General features: G+C 46.8%; 2 protein-coding genes across 3 annotated transcripts; both read left to right on the top strand.

The window, feature by feature from the left end:
• Positions 1-1,427: 1,427 nt before the first annotated feature.
• On the top strand, positions 1,428-15,653 carry LOC117893823 (glutathione hydrolase 1 proenzyme). 2 transcript variants are annotated; one of them, XM_034800580.1, is made up of 7 exons: positions 1,428-1,607; positions 12,245-12,445; positions 12,503-12,606; positions 13,288-13,567; positions 13,635-14,048; positions 14,109-14,750; positions 14,809-15,653. In XM_034800580.1, exons 1-7 carry the CDS (start codon positions 1,549-1,551, stop codon positions 15,308-15,310), a joined length of 2,202 nt encoding a protein of 733 aa, XP_034656471.1. In that variant the 5' UTR covers positions 1,428-1,548; the 3' UTR covers positions 15,311-15,653. The 2 variants fall into 2 exon arrangements, with proteins under 2 accessions (XP_034656471.1, XP_034656480.1); XM_034800589.1 differs by lacking the exon at positions 1,428-1,607 and adding an exon at positions 6,116-6,395.
• A 253-nt stretch (positions 15,654-15,906) lies between these two features.
• Positions 15,907-20,664, top strand: LOC117893923. Its single transcript, XM_034800708.1, has 3 exons — positions 15,907-16,519; positions 17,073-17,707; positions 18,184-20,664. The coding sequence occupies exons 1-3, from the start codon at positions 15,907-15,909 to the stop codon at positions 20,662-20,664; spliced, it is 3,729 nt and encodes a 1,242-aa protein (XP_034656599.1).
• The last annotated feature ends 122 nt before the right edge of the window (positions 20,665-20,786 follow it).

Genomic DNA, 20,786 nt, shown 5'->3' with positions numbered 1-20,786 from the left:
TCAAATGGTTGGATCATATATGTACCACAGATACCATAGAAATAAAAGCAAGTACTTCTTACACACATTTCTTGTAGCTTTCCTTCGATATTCAACCGAAACTGCTGCTCTCTGTACTCTCTGTACTATTCCCTTGTGCTATTTTCTATCTGCCAGTCCATATAATCAATGTCTGTGGCCATATATTATTATCTGTCTGTCTGTCTGTCGGCCAGCCCATTTGACTTTCATTGCCCCGTAGTTGCTTTGCTCATAGATTCCTCCGGTTTTATGGATTCGTTGGTCTGTGATTCATTCGAACCAGAAAAAGCAAGCCAACGGCGTGACTGGACCGCACCGGCAACATGTGCTGCCATTGCCGAGCAATTGATGGCCCACACGTACATGGTGCACACGACAACTTCTCTGAGTTTAAGGGTTACTATTTCTTCCTTTCCTGTACCTTGTAGAGTTTTTTCAAAGATGAAAACGGGTTTTAACTGAATATTTTAAGATAATTCCTTTGGCTTTTTTAAATGATGTAAACTGTGTAGAAGTTTTTCATTGCATTACATCTTACATTACAGTTCTCAGTTGCATCTGCTTGGACGACATCAAGCCGAGGCCCTTCTTCCGCCTAAGCGACTGAGGGGTGCTGCCGCATGACGCGCGAAGCAGTCGCTGGAGAGACATGTACATACGTAGGTGTTAGACTAAAATTCGAGGAAAATTAGAGGCAAAATTAGGACAAAATATAATTGAAGCAAAGTAAGGCACCCAAAATTCAATTTCCATTCCTCATTGTTTAATTTATTCTTATTGTTTATTGTTATTTAATTAAAAACCGACCGAAGGGCGCACCCATAAAAACATTAAAAAGACTCACCTGCCTTACATAACCATACCGCACTGTATGGTACGCGTAGTACTCATGTACGTACAATGTTTATGCAGAGGAACAGCCATAATAGACGAGCCGCAGCAACAATTGGCCATCCCACGTGGTGGATTTGGATATTTGTAGATTTGGATGTGGATGTGGATGTGGCTATGGCTATGAGGTGGCATCGCATCTCATTCCATGGCATTTTCGTTTCTTATGGGAGCAGCAACAGCAGCAGCAGCAGCGTCATCCTCTGCCACAACCGGCGACGTCGCTGCTGCTGCGCGGCTGCTGCGGTGTGTGAACGGGCAGGCATCCTCGGCGGTAACTGAGAATTCAGTCAGCAAACGAACGTCGCGAATGCCGCCGAAGCTCTTGCAGAAGTCTCTCAAGGCATGCGCAACATCTGAAACCGCAACGAACCCAGCCAAGTGTCCAGCCAAGTGAAGCCTCAGTGCCCAGCCAAATCCAAGCCAAGCCGAGTTCAACTCTCATCTTCCCCATTCATCAATGGAATAGTTTACAATTTTGTTATATTTTTTGTTGTGTTTGCATTGGCATAAACAATTTTAAATACGTTTGTGCGTCTGTCACAGCATTGGAGGTGTCGCGGCTGACAGCTTAGAAGAGCGGAAGCAAGAGAGGAAGTATAAGATAGAAAGAGAAAAGAAAGAGCAAGTTGCAAAATGCATTCCACGGCATGCGGCGTTGGAGCCTCGGCCACAAATCTATCCACACTGCAATCGTAAGTTCAGTAGAATTAATATTAAAATGAATAAATCAACCATTTTTGTAGTTACAAATTGTTACAAAAAAGGCGTAAAAATGTTAAAGAAATATAAAGAATATCCACAGATGGAAAAAAGAATTCAAAATTATGAAGGTTCGTTCCAGTGGATTCAGCTTATTTCTTGGGTATTCAGACATCAGTTAAGTCTTTAACTAGATTTTTATAGAGAATATCGAGAGCTATTTGAAAGAGACTTGCAAGAGAAGGTCAAGTAAGGTCTCGATTAGATGGAATTTGTTCATCATTTAACAAATAATTATCCAACTACAGCAAACCTATGTACATATGTACAGTCTATGTACCTGTGTATTTGTTTGCTCTTTTTAGAGCCGTCGACTATCTGGTCTCTTGTTATAGCTAACCAAAATCACAATTCAAACCGAAAATGTTTACATCTGCGGCGCAACAAAAAAGAAAAAGAAAACAACAAAAAAACTAGAAAAGAATTCCGCTCAAACGGATTCAAGCTAATCAAAGATTGAAATTGTTTCAATATTGTTTACATTTACATATTGTATGTATGAATGTACATCCGATTAGATAGGTGTATACATGGTTAAAAATAGTAGAAACGTAGAGAGAGCAATTTTTGGGATGATTTTTTTATACCCGGTACTCGAAGAGTAAATAGGGTATATTGTATTTGTGCGGATAACGGTTGTATGTAACGCACAGAAGGAAATGTTTCCGACCCCATAAAGTATATATATTCTTGATCAGCATCAATAGCCGAGTCGATTGAGCCATGTCTGTCTGTCCGTCTGTCCGTCCGTCCGTCTGTCCGTCTTGTTTGTCGGCTAGTTCTCAGAGACTATAAAAGCTAGAGCCACCAAATTTCGGCACCAGACTGCTGTATGCTCACACTGAAACCAGTGTATTTCAAAAATGAGCCCCGCCCCCTTCCGCCCATGCAAAAGGTCGAAAACCTCCCAAATCTACAATTGAAGATAACAGAAAACTAAAAACGCCATTCCGTAGGGAATGACCATATCTATCAGATCACCAAATTGAGATCCGATTGGATCATTATTATAGCCACAATGAAGAAATAAATTTTCAGTGGCCAAACCCACCCCGTCGGGAGGGAGGGTGGCGAGCTAAAGGAGCGTGTTGGCGTGAGTAGTGTTGTTGATGTAGATGACAGATGAAGAAAAAATGTAAAATTTGACAAATAACCGCTAAGTTGCAGATGTAGTACTGAGTGCCGGGTATAAAAGTTGTGACGCGTAAGAAGCGTCTCACACGTCCCTTCTCGTTTATTTTCGTTTTGGTGTTTTTTCAAACTTAAAGTTTTTGTCGATTTCAATGGACCGCAAAACAATCCATCAAAGATGAAAAAGGAAATGCAAAGAACAGAAAAATCAACAAGGAACATTTTTGTTTTTTGGGTGTATTTTGGTCGAGAAGGGGGTTTGGGTGGAAGCGGATGGGAGAATGGTGCGGTTAAATGGGGTTGGAGGGGTCCCATACTGTGCTGTAAAGTAGCTCACAAGAAGCCGAACAATGTAAACAAATGACTGCACTGCCCCTGCTCTAGAGCGTACCGTACCAAAAATCCCCTTCCAACACTGTCAGCATCCCCCCCTTTTCCGTTTCTTCCATCCATAATGTGTGTCAGACAGTCTGAAAATAGTTGCAGGATGATTGAGGGCGGGAGCATGGCCTGGCTTACTGTACATATACAAATGTACATATTTATGTATATGTATATGTACATATGTATGTATGTACATATGTAATGAGCAATGAGGGAGCAAGCAGGGTGTAAAGATTTTGCAGGGGGCATGCCACATGAAAGTGCAACAGCACTTGAATAAAATGAACAACCCAACAGCGTGAACATGAAGAGGAAAACATTTCCTCAACCAATTAATGAGTATGCTAAGTGCAACCACACCCCCACCGGCACAACACAGTTGCAGATAGAATTGATGCTGGCAAGGGAAAGGGGATTAGTGGCAAGTGGCTGATCAAGTAGACCACAATTATGCACGTTGAGGAGCAGCCCAAGGGCATTCGGTAAATGATGTTGTCATCACGTCGGTGTGGCAGTGGAAGTGGAATCCGACATCGGCCAACGCACCAAAATGTATTGATAAATGTCTTTTTCCTGCGACTCAACGACTGCTGCTGCTCGATTGTCTGCTTGCTGCATTCACACCTATGAAAAATTAAACAACATTTAAATAAAACCAAAAACGATTCGATTGGGTTCGGCTCAGAGCCATTGATGGGCAGTGGCTTAAGATTCCACCTACATAATTAAATACATATTTACATTTGTATGTATGTACAGTAAACGCTCGATGGACAGTTCCAAACCAAAAGTGCTACAGTGGGTGATTGGGCTCAAATAGTCTAAGTATTCTTGGCTTCTTTTAGGTATTTAGTCTCTTTACTTAACGCACTACTCCACTCAGCGCGTTGTACCTACAGTCCAGTCCATTGCGTTCCATTCCATTTCATTTCATTCAACTTCCAGCGTATTTCGATCTTCAACAGTGGCCGACCGCCCACACACTCATACCATACACGCATGGACAGTGGCAACAGAGATTTAGTATGGAAATCCATTCGGCTCTTGGTGATGCACAGTGCACAGTGGAATAAGCCGGCCAAAGAGTGCCAAACGACTTCGGCCGTCATTTCTCGTGATGTATGAGCCGTAATTAGCCCATTGTCATGCTGATGGATTGTGATACCGCCCACCTATCTACATACATAAATACATCTATATGAATGAGTACATGTACATATGATGTATCCGAGTTCGTGTCAAGCACACTGCTCACTGCATCGCTCGCTCTATGTACCTCCCTTGTGCTCCGTTCCCTTGCCTGAGTGGCTCCTAACTGTACCACAACTGCTGATAATTTGTACAATTTGTTGACACACATTTCAATTTTTGCGTTTGTCGTCGTTTGTGGCTGGAAAATTGCATGCTTTTCCCCTTGCGGGCGCCAGCACGCCATCTGTTTGGACATGCATCCACGATCATCCTCCTCCGTCTACACACAAACATATGCAGTGTGTGCGTGTGTGTGCGTGTGTCTGCTCTGCTGTTGAAATCTGCGTCTTATCGGACCCGGCACTAGCAAAATGTCAAACTGCAGCGGAAATCTTCGTCCCTCCACACGCATGTACGCAGCGGATGTGTGGAGACACTGGCGATGATGCGATGAATGCGATGACCAGCGAAATATGCAAAAGCAAACATAAGACCTGCCCACTTGCTTGCATAAACACAAACACAAACACGGGCCTGCAACATTGCACCTGTTCCAGGGATTTGCGAATTTCCAGAAACTTCCATAAACAATCGTGGTATGAGTGAGACGGCGGGAAGGACACAGAACAGATGGGAACACAGTGATATATTAAAGAGGAACTAGACAAAGGAATTACAGTGGTATTTCCAGCAATCGACAAGGACGCTGCAGAGCAGTTCTACACAGACTCTTTATCTCCGTTGTATTATGGTTAAATGTCTCGTAATGCAATGTGTTCACTGTGTGTGGTGCATTTTCCGGTTGTGGCGGATCTAGTGTAGCAATCAACGATGGATTGTGTTGGTCACTTCGATGATGTCATGGAGTTGTCTGTCATGTTCCTATTCCTACCACGTTATCATTTTCGTACCGATTTGTTCTTGTTTGTTTCGCTGGGCGCCTGCCTCCCTCTCTCTCACACACGACCACACTCCCACACCCACACTCTGTGTGCGTTCACTTTTGTGTGTCACTGTCAACAAATTGCTTTTAATGGCCTGCCGGCGGGTGGGTGGTTGGTTGGTTGGTTGCTTTTCCTCCGCCTAAAACGACAATCACGCCTCCAAAGTGACAATCGGGGGAGAGCTCAATGCGTTCCCCATTGCGTCCCCATCCCATCCCATGCCGTCCATCGGGGTCGCCTAATTTTCGTGATTTCCGCACGCCAGCAACAATTTGCAGTGCAGCATAGAAGCAACAGTAAAACAACAGCAGCACTAGCAGCAGCAGCAGCAACAGCAGCAACAGCAACAGCAAAAACCCAACAGCAGCGACGCAACGACGCAGCGACCATGAAGAAACTATATAAGGAGGTCTCGTCGTCAAAAATTATGGAAACGTGCGAGTGAACGGGCTCTCGCTGTAAGTATGAGGGCAACGACAATGGAGTGTGCTGATTAAGCATTTGAAGGCAATGTGAATAAACATAATAATTGTTTCATAATTTAATTTTTAATAGTTTGCTACATGATAGTAGTCTTTGTTTTAAAAAAATAAACATTTAAAAAAAAATTGGATGACAAATTTTGTCCGCAACTGAAAATTAGGACAACCGACGAGTAACTCTGCCACCGACGATACCTCCCTATATAGTTTCTTCATGGCAGCGACGAAGCGACGAAGTTGCCCACTCGGCTAGACGAATCGCAGAGGCTGCCTCGGCCTCGGCCGCGGCCGCGAACCCATCCCGTTCTTAATTCAGTTGACCAGACGACGTCGACGCGACACGCGACTAAATCAGCATAATAAACGGCTAATAAATAAATATAATTGGGGAACATAGAAGAGTTATAGTTATAGCAGATACACATATGTACATATAGCCATTGATGTATACATATATATGTACATCTCGAGGAGAATGCGAGTGATTTTCACGCGTCTACAATAAATAGTGCGCTGTGCAAGAAACGCGCGCGTTTTTGAAAACCGCACCAAAACCGCGCATAAAACCAAACAAAAATCCACTGAAAAGGTGACAAAAAACCACAATATATACAAAATAACCAATTTTTTTATTACATTTTTTGTTGTTCTTGTTGTTGTGCGTGTGCGTATCAGGCCAGGAAATTTCAATTGCAACAAATAAAAGCAAAAAGAAAAAGAAACGGAAACATAAAAAAAGGTTTTATTTCTGATGTATGTATGAACAGATGTACATACATACATGTTGATTCTTGGGCCGGCATCCGTCGCCAGGTTCGCCCACCTGAAACGAGAAAAATTAAAAGAAGGCAATGCATCGATTTTGATACACTTGCGACAGATTGTTGCCAATGTTGCCATGTCACCAATGTACACAAATATTTACATACATATTTGTATGATATGTTCATGGGATACTTCGCTAATGGAGCCTTTCAGCTATAATATTTGTAGAATTTGTTGTCATTTCTGTGGTAGCATTGAGGATGAAGTAATCCGTATTTGAGATAATATTTTACTCCGAAGAATTGGAATATTTGATGTGAAAGAATTATATTCCTTGGCCTCATTGGCAAAAATCATAGTACTCTCTGGAAAGGGTATAAAAACGTTGGCGACACCAGCAGTGTCAGTGGAACCAACAAGTCCAAGTCCAAGTCTAGGGCAACCATCCTCTCCGGTTCGCACTGCTCTGCTCTGCTCTGCCGGCTGCTGGCTGCTGGCTGTGTGCTTTGTGTGCTTTTCGTTTCATTTCAAAATTATTAAGCATATTTATAAATAACCAAAATAAAACAGAAAATCAGCAGCGGCAGCAGTGGCAGTGGCAGCAGCAACAAAGAGTCGAGAAAACGGCAGAATGAAAACCAAATAAATGCCAGACGCCAATAATGCCGCCAAATGCGTGGAGCGGGCACACTTGTTGAGATGCATTCATTACTGCTGCTCGATGTTGATTTTTGCTGTTTCTGAAGGCCATCCAAGAGAGTGTCTGGCCAAGAAAAAGAAGGAGAGGATACAAAAGAGACGAGGAGAGCGAGAAAGAGGGAGAGACCGGGTGACAGACAGTTCTTCTAGCTGCTAATTTGTCAATATCTTAAATATTTTCGTATATGCTTTGTTTCATAAATTAAAAACAAAATTAAAACGAAAGTGGGAAGTCCAATAAAAAGTGGAATAAGCGAATGGAGAGACAGAGAGATCTTGAAAATCAAAAACTGGTAATTCTGAGTTACCTTCAATTGGTTTTGTTTCAGAAATGAGTCGAGGGATTACTTTTACTTGGCAAACTTCCAGAAAATACTTTCCCTCCCACTCCCACACATGTATTTATGTACATCGAATGTACATGCTTAATTTATGAAATTAAATAGCTATTTGATTCCGTCTAATTCCAATTGTCGAGTTTAGAAGTTTTGGATAAAAGTTCAAAAGTTAATTATAGATTAGAGAATTTCTTTTGTCCAAAATATAATGGCATAAAACTGCGATTAAAATTATTGATCTATTCTCTTTTATTTTGTGTCTGGATATTGTAAAAGTTGCAATTCAACACCTACTCTATGGCCATAACAGCTGTACATACTACGAGTATGTAAATATGTACATTGTATGTATGCCCATAATCTTCTATAAAATTACGCTATTTTATTTTTATTCTTCTTGACGATTTTGACAATCTAAAGCTTGATGAGAATTCATTTCCAAAGCCAAACCAACAAAAAATGTAACTCAATACTAATATTTTAAGTTAATTCTCTCGCAGCTAAAGAAATACACACATACATATGTACATAAATACATACATACATACACATGTACATACATACATTTGTGTATATGTACATAAACATTTCATTTGTGAAGCGAAACATTCTACTTTAATCCCGTGAGGTAATTCAATCAGTGCCACATCTAAATTTGAATACTTCTTGAATTTTATTTGTTGCCACAAGACACAGCAGGGGAAATATAAAGGGAAGGGGGGAACACGTGCATGAAGAAACAGAATTTGAGATTATTTCTGACTTGTCATTTATCCTTTCCTAACAAGATTTGAAAGTTTTCTTCAGGTTTTGCTCTGAAGTAGAGATGAAATGTAGAGATGAACAGTGACCTTCAATTGTGTGATCCACCCATCCCTTCCTTCGGGTGTGCTCGGAACGGGAAGCGGCGGGTGGCGACCATTCTTTGATCCCGCGAGATGCTGTAGATGACACGCTTCAGCACCTCCTCCTCGTACTCCCATCCCCATACCATCCCAGCCTGTCCATTCAGAGCAAGTGCAGTCTTTATCTAGCTCAATTCTAAGAAGCTCTCTCAATTGCTTCACAGATCTTGAATGTGACAGACTCTGACTGGGGCTTGGGGCTGAGGCTGCGGCTGCGACTGTGCCTGGGGCTGGGGCCACTTAGTCTAACAGTAATGGATGCTAAACGCTGTTTCGTTTTGGGAAGCCATTGAGGCTGCTGTCGAGGCTGCTGATTGCTGACAAGTTAATCAACAGCAGCAGCAGCAGCAGTAGCAGCAACAGCATAAGGCATCTCTCCGCAGCTCCCTCAGCCTGGATTTCCATTCATACATCCCATTCCATCCATACATTTATGTGTATACTTGAGCAGATATAATACCCGACACTGTCTATGGCCATGCCAGCTAATCTGTACTCCCTCCCCCCATTCACTCTCTCTCTGTCTATCGACAATACCCATAGATACTCATATGCACCCGCATGTCTGTCTGTCGTGAACCACAATACTTATCTGTGGAGAAACGGCCCTGAACTTTGGGCGAGATCAATTTGCACTGTCACGAATGGGATTGGATTGGAAATGCGAAATGTGTCAAAATAGTAGTACTCGGCCGCACAAATAATATCAACTCAGGCAAGCAAACAACAACAACAATGAGCGGCGACACGCTATGGCCAATGCCATTGGCATCTCTGGGCTGCTCTGGCTTCTAAATGCCAGATCATTGTTTGATGTATTCCATGGGAATACGTATTCTCATGCTGGCTGCCATGCACCCTCCTTATCTCTTGGAAGATTTCTGGGCACCCAGCGTCATAAATTGCTTCGACTCTTTTGGTTAATTGTTCTAAAGATAAGCTTTAGATAGTGCAATGCAAGACCCAATCCGAATCCGAACTGCACTCTCATATCAGCTGAATGTTGTTGTTTTATTGGAAATCTCTTGTTCCTTTTTTCATCTTATCATTTTGTGTAGTTTGAGTTTGAGTTGCGCAGGATGGTGGCCTGAGGATTGGTTGCATTCATAGCCCCATGCTGTGCATGTTGCACAAATAGTTCGGAGCTGACTCATCCGTGAAGCTGAATGACAAATGGGGACACTCTCTGTTGATGTCTTTCAGTGCACAGCACTCGGTACATATTTAACTTTTGGCCAGTTTTCGCCCAAAGCAAACATTAACATTTTTATGCATTGCAATTTGAAAATGGAAGTGGGTCGCCTATAGAGCCCACTCCACCCATGTCTTTGGTTCGGTAGATTGATCATCATTCGGACCTGACTTTTATGTACATACATAAGTACACATCCCCGCACCACCCTTCCCCCCACCCAATCCCTTCCGTCTACACACCAAATTTGATTTATTTGCGCTCGTCTTCGTGCATTTTAATTGTGTTTGTTGTCAAATTGTTGTTGATTTAATTGCCCGATCTAAAATGCAAATGGAATTTATTTGTTGTATTTTCCATGCCCGATCGACCGTGATCTATGGCTATGGCTGTGGCCCCTTGGCGCCTCTTCCTCCATCCGCCACTTGACTTGGTAATTGAAGGCTCTTTTATGGCATAATTATTTCGAAATTCGGAAATTGAAGTCTAGCTTGGCTAGTCGTAGCCAGTGGCTTTCTCTCAAAACGATTTCTTTATTTGTATGTATAAGTATTTCACGCACTGTACCAGATGACCTCTGTCACTGGCTGCCCCATGCAGGCTGCAGTCTGATAAGCAGTCGGCAAAGATGACAGTAAGTCCACGAGGCAGTCATTCATTCTTCAACAAAATGTTCTTAAAGATATCTGCAATACACAGAGAGAAACTGTACATGTTATGTACATGTGTAAACTCGATGAATATTCACTCATCGTCGGACTGTAGTTCGTGCCCATAAATGCCGGACTGTAACTTCTTTTCTTTATATATTTTAAGTTGAATTTTTTGAAATTTAAAACTAATCATTAAGCGACTCACGTACAGCTAATAGTAATGACAATCAATTCCGATTTTCAATCGGTTGTCATTCCGAATTTGTCTTTGGGGGGCGCTGCGCATGCGCCAAAAACTGACATCCGTCCACACGGATCAGACAACTGAAAGAAGCAGCAAAAAGGGCGGTCGAAATAAAAGGTGAAGCAAAAAATATAAATGAAAGATGAAAGTTTGAGGAATCTACAGACAAAGGGGAAACTTTTGAACGGGGAAAAAATTGTATTTAAGCTCTGAATGACTAGAACACTTCCCCGTAATTATAATAAGTACAATCAAAGGAAGAAGAGTGAAAGAAATATTTACTGTCGCTTGCGGAAACCTGTCCTTTATCGGATATTTGAGTGCATAAATAAATATATTACTGGAAACGAGCATCCCCAGCAAAAAGGAAACTTGCTAAAACAAAAGTTGTGCAATTGACTGACATTCGACATGGCATCGCTACTCAGTTGTGGCTTCCTTCGCTTGTCTACTACTGATGTGAGGTCATGGGGGGAGCTTGGCGTAGTTTAGTGGGTGGATCGTAAACCTAAATTGCATTCCCCGCGCCACATAATTGTTGCCTTGCTTGCTGGCTCATGCGTCTACGGCGAGCTGCAATTAAACGAGAATGAAATGAAATTAAATGCAGGTGACCTAAAAATGCAACAAATGCCTGCCAAGTGCCAAGTGCCATGCCAGCCCGTGGCATGCAACAAAAGCTATGTAAGTCTCAAAATATGATGATGCCTTTGGAAAGGGTGCGGTGCCCCAGTGCCAAGTAGAATTAGAATTATTTCAAACTTCCTCGTTTATTTGCCTTGAAGAAGGGATTTGCCTGCAGCCTTAGATCATCATTTTGCGGCTTCGAGTGATCTATTTGGCTGCAGCACCCTGTATTTTGTGTGTTTTACCGGCAAGTGTCGTCATTATTGCGAATTGCGAGTAACAATTAAATCGTGGCCGCAGGTCAGGTCCGGAGGTCCGTTTGATGGCTTATCCATAGCTGCGGCAATTAACCCAAATTTCTGGGTGCAATGACCACCCATTGTGGTGCACCACGAGCCACCACAAGACCACGCAAGGCTGCAATCACAACATTCAATTATGGTTATGGCCGAAACAACAAATGAAAAGCGCAGGAAAAGTGCATTAAAGGCGATTGCGGCCTGCCCTCCGCCTCCGCCTCTGCCTCTGCCTCAGCCTCTGTTTCTGCTTTTTCTCCTTCTCTGTTTCTGTTTTCTGTTTTTTGCTGTGCTGCCAGCTGCGACGCTGCGACGCTGACGTGTGTCTGACCCATTTTCAAAGCGGCACGCCCACCCCCACACAGGCATGCACGCACACAACTACACGTCCACATACATGTGTATACACTTATATGTATAGACCACATCCTGCCATCAAAGTTGCCGATGACGACAGGGCTGTCCTCGTTGTCGTCGTCGCTGCTGCTGTCGATTGTTGAAGAGTTTGAAAACAGTTTGCGGGAAGGCATGGTGGTGTGTGGGTGTTGGGTGTTGGGGATTTTGTTTTCAACTGATGGAGGATGGCTGGCTGGCTGCTGGCGAACATGAAAGTTTGATTTCAGTTTGCTTTGTGGCCTGCTGGCGAAAACTGTTGCATACCTACAGGCGCTCGCAGACATTAACTGTTGCTCTCTCGCTCTCTCTCTCTCTCTCTGCAGCAGTGCAGCTGCAACAGGAACAACCGCAAGTGGACCGGGGGCAACAGCAGATGCCCACAAAATGGTGCACCACAGCAACGAAGATGCCATGAACAAGATTCCACTGAAGTCGGCCAGCGGCCTGGACTCCGATGAGGAGAAGAATGGCGGCGAACTGATGCAGGATACAGCCGCAGCTGAGGAAGCGAGACGTGAAAAGATGTGAGTGCAAGTTCCCTCTGTGTGTGTGTGTGTATTTATGTGTGTTCCTTGTTGCAGGCGTGCCAAACTGCTCGCCTGGATGAAGAAGCTGACCATTGTGCTCATCTGCTTCATTGGCATTGCCCTCATCAGCTACGTCATCATCAGCCTCTGCTTCAGTGGTGAGTACCGATCGTGTGGGTTGTGGGGTGGGGCAGCAGGATCGAGGCAATCACACACCCAGCTAACAAGTCACTCACCCAAAAGGCAAACTAAACCACACACAAACCCACAGACAGACCAGAGACAGACAGACGGACGGACAGACAGACGGACACTTATCGTTATCGTATCGTTATCGTTATCGTTGCTTTCTCTGCATGCTCCGATCCATTCTAACCAAGCACCAGGCATTTAATCAAGCTCAAAATAATTTCTTCTATTGTGGCACCAAAAAGTATTCACATGAACAAAAAACCAAAACGTAAAACTTTACACCCTAACCTCACCTAACTACAACTACAACTACAACTGCAACTGCAACAACGAAGACTGGCCAAAATCGACGCCATATAGAAACAGCACAACAACAGCAACAACAACAGCAACAGCAACAACAGCTGCAACATTTGTTGCAACAAGCACAGAGGCAACAGCGACAGCAGAGGCAACATTTGAATTTGCAAGTAGCACGGCAACACCAGCACCAGCACCAGCACCAGCACCAGCAACTACAACAATTAGCACAACAACAACAACAACAGCACTACAACAACCACCAACAACAACTGCAACTGCAACAACAACAACAATTGCAACAACAACAGAAAGCCACAAGACACTTAACAGATTTACTTTAACAGATGAGCAGCCGCAGGAGCAGCAGCAGGACACCGACCAGCCAACACCCATTGGCAATCTCAATCTACTCGATGATGGATCGATGGGCGCCGCCACCACCCCTGCTGGGGATGCCGACACGCTGCCCAATGTGGCCGCCTCAACGTCAGCGACAGCGGCCACGCCCACACAGTTTGCGGATCAGGTTGCCATCGATATTGGCGAGAATTTCAGCTCCATTTTGGGTGTCTACCAGAAGGCAGCCGTGAGCTCGGACAATCTCGAGTGCAGCAAGATTGGCAGGTGAGTGAATGGACATGGACATCAGTCTCCAATCTTCAATCTCATTGACTCATCCTCCCCTCCTCAGCGACATACTCTCACGGAATGGCAGCGCTGTGGATGCGGCCATTGCCGCTCTCCTGTGCAACGGTCTGCTGACGCTGCAGAGCATGGGCATCGGCGGTGGCTTCCTGATGAACGTTTACAGCCGCCAGGAGCGCCACGCCACTTCCATTGATGCCCGCGAGGTGGCGCCCTACGCCGCTGAGCCGGACATTTTCGACAAGAGTCCGGAGCTGTCGTTCAGGGGACCCCTGAGCATTGCGGTGCCCGGCGAGGTAATGGGCTACCATGAGGCGCACACCAGATTTGGCCAGCTGCCCTGGGCGGACCTTGTGGCGCCATCGCTGAAGCTGTGCGAGGCTGGCTATCACGTGTCCAAGCACATGGCGCGGGCACTCAAAATCGTTTGGCCACTCATCAAGGATCAGGAGCACTACAAGTGAGTATCCCACGCCTTAACATCGTGTTTGGTGCTCAAATCCATTTACTTTCCATTCAGAATTTATGCCAACAAGGAGACTGGCCTGCCGCATGCCTCGGGCACTGTCGTGAAGCCACCGAAGCAGCTCTGCGAGTCGTACAAGCTGCTGGCCGAGAACGGACCACTGGACATGTACAACGGCACCTTGGCCAAGCTGCTCGTGGAGGATCTGTCGGAGCTGGGCAGCATCATAACCGGCGACGATCTGCAGTACTATTCCGCCGATGTCGTCCACTCGATAACCATGGAGCTGGGCGAGGACACGCTGTATGTGGTGCCGCCCGTCAGCTCGGGCTCTGTGGTGGCCCATGCGCTGAGCATCCTGCAGGGCTACAACTTCACAAGCGAGGACTTGGCCAGCGAGGACCTGCGTGCCCGCACCCTTCATCGGTTTGCCGAGGCCCTCAAGTTCGGGTTTGCCCATCGCTCGGAGCTGGGCGATCTGCACTTTATCGATGTGCGGGAGCTGGTCAGCAAGCTGAATAGTCCGGAGTATGGGGCACAGAATCGCGCCAAGATCAACGACAGTCACGTGCTGGAGGGTCCGGCGGCCTACGGCGCTCAGTTCGGCGCCAATGCGGATCCCGATGGCACTGCCAACTTGGTGGTTCTGGCACCCAACGGGGATGCCGTGTCCGTGACCAGCTCGGTGAATTCTTAGTGAGTTCGATGGGGTTTCCTCTATCCCTTCTTGTTTGTATCTCCTTCTCGTTTGCAGCTTTGGCTCGTCGCTGATTGGACCGCGGACTGGCATCGTGCTGAACAACGGCATGAACGACTTTGCGGTGGAGAACAACTTGTACGGACTGCCCGTCTCGCAGGCGAACACCATAGCGCCCCACAAGCGGCCGATGTCCTCGCAGTCGCCAGTGCTGCTGGCCGACAGGGCGGGCGACATTCGTCTGGCCATTGGGGCGGCCGGCGGCGCTCGGATCATTCCCGCTGTGGTCGAGGTGGCGGCACGCGTCCTGTGGTTCGGACAGGACCTGAAGACGGCGATAGATGCACCGCGCGTGTACCACCAGCTCATGCCCGATGTCCTGGAGTACGAGAAGAGCGGCTTCTCCGACTCGCTGCTGCAGCTGCTGTCCAAGCGGGGACACGTCCTCAAGCTGATCACCAACGACCTGTCATCGGTGGTCACGGCCATAGCGAGAAATGCCACGGCTGTCTATGCCAATGCCGACTATCGCAAGCGTGGCGGTGTTGCTGGTTTTTAGATGTCAACACCACACCCCCCCTCTATTCCTCCCCCCCTCTACCACTCGCACACATCCTTCCAACACATTCACACACACCGCATTGAGATTAGATAAGCAAAGAGCAAGAGCAATTGATCGAGGATGGATGGATTGATGGATTGATGGATTGACGGATGGATGGGGCTCAGCATCAGGATGAGAATCAAGAACAGGATCAGCCGCAGGAGCAGCGCATCAAGTGAACAAGTATTTAAGCTAGCTATGTCTTTTTTTACATACTATGTTAATCGTACGTTATATAAATTTATATGCTACTACCTAACTACTACCTTATACAATAAACAAAACAACACAAAACACACAATTGCCACTCCCTTCGCACCTCTGCACCTCTCGAGCACTGCCGCTCAGCGTGGTGGCATCCTCAACAGGAGGAGCTGCAGCAGCTGGAGTCGGAGCTGGAGCTGGATGAGCAGCCAAAGACAGTGGAAATCTCAACCCAAAACAACTTTATTTTGTACACACAAAGCAGCTAGTGCCTTACAAGTTAATTTACAAACTAACCTGCTTGAGGCTTGAGCAACCTCAGCTTTTGCTTGGTTTCAACTCAAAATATGTTGCTGAAACTATTGCTAGTTCTCATTGGTTATTTCTGCACAGAAGTGGCGACGAATTCATCCAATCTTCAGGTGTTTGTTAACCGCTACAATGCTTACGGAAGAGCAAATATAATTACAACATTGGAGACGGTGCAACTGGCGTGGTTCACCACCAAGGTGGTCATGAACAAGTGGATTCTGGTTGATTATTTTCAGACAAACGCGAGCGAGCGCCAAGGGGCATTGGCCTGGTATCGGACAACCAACCTGCAGCAAACACTCAACTTTTATGGCGTGAAGATAGAAAAGAATCTAACCTACACCAGGGGATACTTTCATGTGTCGAAAACGAAGTTCTTCTCGAGCGGGTTCTATCTGATTGATGCGGCAATCACAACGGAGGGCATCTACTCGAGTGAGCAGAAAGCGACGACCTATACGGTCGTTAAACTTATCCAGGAGAACGCTTGTGAGCCCAAATTTGATATTCCCAACTGTCACGACTCCAATCGGCCCCTGTACTATGAAACATCCAAGGAAATTGTCATACGAGCCAACTTCTCACGCTTCTGCCCCATGGATTCATACATACAATACCATTGGACGCTGCACGATAGCACCGATTCGAGTAAGCAGCGATTTTCTTGGGCAACATAAACATCGATAAACCTTGGGTGTTTATTCACAGAACTGTTGCAATTCTTGGGTGCCACATTGAGGCCAGAAATAAAACTATCCCGACACCGTCTGACCGTGCGTCAACAATCGCCGCTGAGTCGCATAGTTTTGGTACGAATGAATGCGAAAATTGTGGGACGCAGGATACCACTTGTGGCACGGGTAATTATGAATCCACCAACAAAATGTTTTCCAATTCACGATTGCTGTATTCATCTTTAGTGTTATCTTTCGTTGGCGTCGCAACGACTATTTCCGGTTATTCGTGGTGGAAATTATCGAAAAGTTTTCCGTGGCAAAACAATATCAATAAGCGGCAGCCTCAGCAGAGATCTCTCACTATCCCGCTCGGGACCGCAGCACCTAATGTACCAATGGTCGTGTAAGCCCAAACTGAAGGAGCTTAAAAAAGTGTGTAAAAAGAATATGGGAACGAGTAAGAGATTTGATTTGACGCTACAAAAAGAGATAAATGATATTCCGATTGTGTGTGTGCTCCGCAGGACATCGCATTGTTATCCCTGCATATAGTCAACCGAATAACCAGACGCTGCGCGTGAAGCTGCTAATTCGCTCCGCATTCGATCCCATTCGGACCGCCACTTCGCGGCAGAAGTTGGACTTTTCCATTTCGCCGCATCTGATCAACGTGGAGGTGGCATGTGTCAAGAACTGTGACGAGGACAAGTACAATCCGGGGAAGCCGATTCACGTGCGGGGCAAGTGCGAGGGCATTGGCAACAAGAACATCACCAAATGGGAGTGGCGCGTGGGCGATAAGCCAGTGAAGGCGCACGCGAATCGGCTGGTGTACACTGATATAGATGCCAAGAAGTCTAGCCTCAGCATCCATCTGCATGTGGAGGCTGCGCATCTGTATAATCCCAAATACAACTATTACGGACAAGACTGGATCTATTTGGAGAGGAATACTGGCCCCGAGAACACGAAATGCACGATAAAACCATCCGAGGGTCTGCCCTACGAGACACTCTTTCTGATCCAGTGCCAGAGGAGTAAGGCACGCTTCATGCCACTGCGCTATGGTGTGGAGGCCAACAATGTTCTGATTGTGGACTGGCAGTCAAATCGGGAGATATTGCTGCGACTTGTTCCCGCACGTAAAGTAACTGTAAAGGTGTGTACCGTACAGCAGGGCAGCAGGGGTGGTCGGCACACAGCACTCACACGTTTGTATGCATTTGTGCACAGGCCATACTCAGCACGTGAGTAACGGGATCGTCGCTGTGCATTCAGATTTCAGAGCATTCCACAGAGGGAGGGAGTGAGAGGGGGTAGGCACGCAGCCACACACGGACAGCAGGCACTTCTGCACTTCTTTCATTCTTCTTTCACTCTTCACTTCTCCAACAGAGACGAAGCACAAAAACGTTTCTTGCTTCTCTGCCGCTGCGCCAGCCGATTGCAAGTTGTTTTTCTGCCGCTGCGCTGCGGTTGTTCGCTCTGCATAGGCCAAAGCTCCACGAAGCTTTTAAGCTGTGCGTGTGCCGACTGCGCTGCCCGAAATGCTTGTCGCATGCAAAGTGCATACGACGCTGCCAACCTCCGATGTACAGCAATTGAAGCTTTAATTCTCCTGTCTCTGTCCCACAGATATGCGATAAGCTCGATGTTTGTGAAAGTGTTGAGCTTAAAGTACGGATCAGAAAAGAGTCACCTGAAAGCGGTAAGCCTGCCATTCTGATGCAGAATATGGCAAGAGCGCGTCACTTTCTGCAGTATGCCGACTGGCAAAAGGCGTATCCACTGCTGAGTCTGATATCCAAGCTGATACATACCAAGGAAATGCTGGTAACTTTCACGGAAACACTCTCCGTGCATGTGCCCCAGTCCACCGTGGAGCTGACGCAATTGGTGCGACTCACCAAGCACGTGGTGGGCGCCATCGAGCCCCTGGATGACATGAAAGCTGTGGTGCTGGCACGAATGTTCAACAGAATCACCGCCACATACAAGGTGATAGTCGAGGGCAATGATCTGACGCTGCTGGACGAGCACTTTGACCTGATGACCGACGACATGTGCGACATGCTGGACACCATCAACGCCGAGTGGGAGTACATACCGAAGGCGCACTGCCTCTCGGAGTCGGAGTCGTGCATAAACATCAATCACTTTGGCAAGCGCCTGGAACAGCTGTCGTCCCTGCGGCCACTCCTCGAGCACGTGGACAGCTGGATGTACACCCACTGGAAGCTGAGCAATTGCCTGATTTACATGGGCATGGAGACGGCGCGCCGTCTGCACCCGCGCGAGGGTCCAAGAATAATTGATAGAGACAGCTTCAACATCCGCATGGAGAGCTTCGATCTGGACTACGAGCACAGCCTCAAACTAGAGTCCGGAGACTCCATGCACACGCTGGCCTTCTCGCGGAATCTGCTGCGGGAACTGCGCCGCAAGCTGCGCCACAATGAAGTTCTCATATCCGTGCGCAGCCACAAGGTCAGCCAGTACTGGTTCTACCCCAAGAAGCGGTCGCGCACACAGGAGCTGGTGGTGAACGCCTTTACAACGAGTGCCATGTTTCAGCCCACCGAGCAGCTTTCGGAGCCACTCACATTCTTCTCGAGGCTGGAGACCATTCCGTTTACTGACAATCCCAGGGGAGAGGTAAAACATCCGCGAACAGAGCCACTTGACCTCATTGGTGGCCCCGAAGAGGAGGCTCATGCTGTCATCCATGACAATGTGTACACCCCATTCGAGGTGCGAATGTATCGCACCGAGATTTACGCCCAATCCGTGCTCAAGGTGACATTTATCCGGGCGCAAATCGGCTTCAACGTGCTGATACGCATGACAAATGTGCCCAAACTCGAGGACATGGACACTAGTGGCGCCACCTGCCAGGTGAAGTATGGAGTTTCGCAGAGAACAAATTTCTTACTAAGAAATCGGTGCACTGAGGCGCGCTCGGCATTCATTTATCTGCGTGCCTCGAACCCGGCTGAGCCCTGGGATACCTTTGACCAGAACGGTGCCTTCTTCTCGTTCGCCACCGAGATCCATCTCTGCCGCGCCTGGAACTCATCGGGCACCGAGCACAGCTGGAGCAAGCTGCCCTGCATGCCCGACATGGTCAAGAGCACAAACTCGGGCGTCCACTGCCGCTGCAATGTCATCGGGGACTTCGATGTGGACGCCATGCCCATCATCACAGTGCCGGTGAACATCAAATGCCACTTGGATCGGCCAGTGGTGACGCGCCACTACGACATGCTGGTGCTGTACACGCTGCTCACCGTCCTGACCGTCCTCTACATCATTATTCACATGCGCAAAATACGCAACTGGGACAAGCGGCTGTATGTGATGAACTATGCGACGGGGCAGCTGTGCCACCGCGGCGATATGGTCTTCCGGCTCACATTCGGTGGCAGATGCAACGCCGGCTCCTCGGCCAACATTATTATTTCGCTGAAGTCAGACCAAGGGCTTGTGCAGTTGATTGTGTTCCAGGATCCACAGTGCAAGACATTCCAGCGCAACAGCACCATCTCGTTTCGGGTGCAGCGTGAGCTGGTGCAGCCGCCCGCGGAGCTGTCCGTCGGGCACGATCACACGGGAATATATCCACACTTTTTCTGTCGCAGCGTTGTGCTCACGGATATGGCCACGGACATGACACAAACCTTCCTGCTGCACAGATGGCTGCGGGGCTTTCCGAGCACCAAGTACGAAACGGCTCCGGTGTTTTACCACTCGAAGACCACCGAAAAGGACATATACCCGCGGCGCGCACGTTTCTCGCACATAATGGAAACCTGCATGGGGGCTTGGTATCTCTTTCAGCCCGTTATCGGTCCCTGGCGCCTCGGCACGCACTGCTCCTCCTTCTGCCGCTGGGAGCGCTCGTGCATGTTCATAGTCAAGGTGTTCGTCACGATCTGCATTATGGTTCAGTATTTTGGCCCATCCTATGTGGCCCTGTCGTGCGATCCCAGTCCCAAAAAATATCACGACCTGGGCTCCGTAATGTGGACATCGCTGATATGTTGCCTGATCAGTTGCTTCGTGCAGGCGGCGATGGAGAAAACAATCCTCTGCATTGGTGCCTATGATTATATTTAGCCAAATAAACAAATAAAAACAGACAAACAAACATTGCTGTGAGAAAACTGTTATAGTTATTTGTATTATTATTATTTAAAGCTAATTCCTTGCCAAATCCAAATCCACACTTCGTACGAAAC

This window comes from Drosophila subobscura, chromosome A, assembly GCF_008121235.1.
Source record: "Drosophila subobscura isolate 14011-0131.10 chromosome A, UCBerk_Dsub_1.0, whole genome shotgun sequence".
In the NCBI taxonomy this organism is placed as follows: Eukaryota; Metazoa; Arthropoda; class Insecta; order Diptera; family Drosophilidae; genus Drosophila; species Drosophila subobscura.
This window is presented reverse-complemented; position numbering and strand designations above follow the sequence as displayed.

Coding starts and splice junctions, on each gene's coding strand:
- LOC117893923 (XM_034800708.1), top strand. CDS start 15,907: ATGTTGCTGAAACTATTGCTAGTTCTCATTGGTTATTTCTGCACAGAA. Junction 16,520..17,072: donor GCACGATAGCACCGATTCGA/GTAAGCAGCGAT, acceptor TGTGCTCCGCAG/GACATCGCATTGTTATCCCT. Junction 17,708..18,183: donor CACGTAAAGTAACTGTAAAG/GTGTGTACCGTA, acceptor TCTGTCCCACAG/ATATGCGATAAGCTCGATGT.
- LOC117893823 (XM_034800580.1), top strand. CDS start 1,549: ATGCATTCCACGGCATGCGGCGTTGGAGCCTCGGCCACAAATCTATCC. Junction 12,446..12,502: donor GAAGCGAGACGTGAAAAGAT/GTGAGTGCAAGT, acceptor TCCTTGTTGCAG/GCGTGCCAAACTGCTCGCCT. Junction 13,568..13,634: donor GAGTGCAGCAAGATTGGCAG/GTGAGTGAATGG, acceptor TCCCCTCCTCAG/CGACATACTCTCACGGAATG.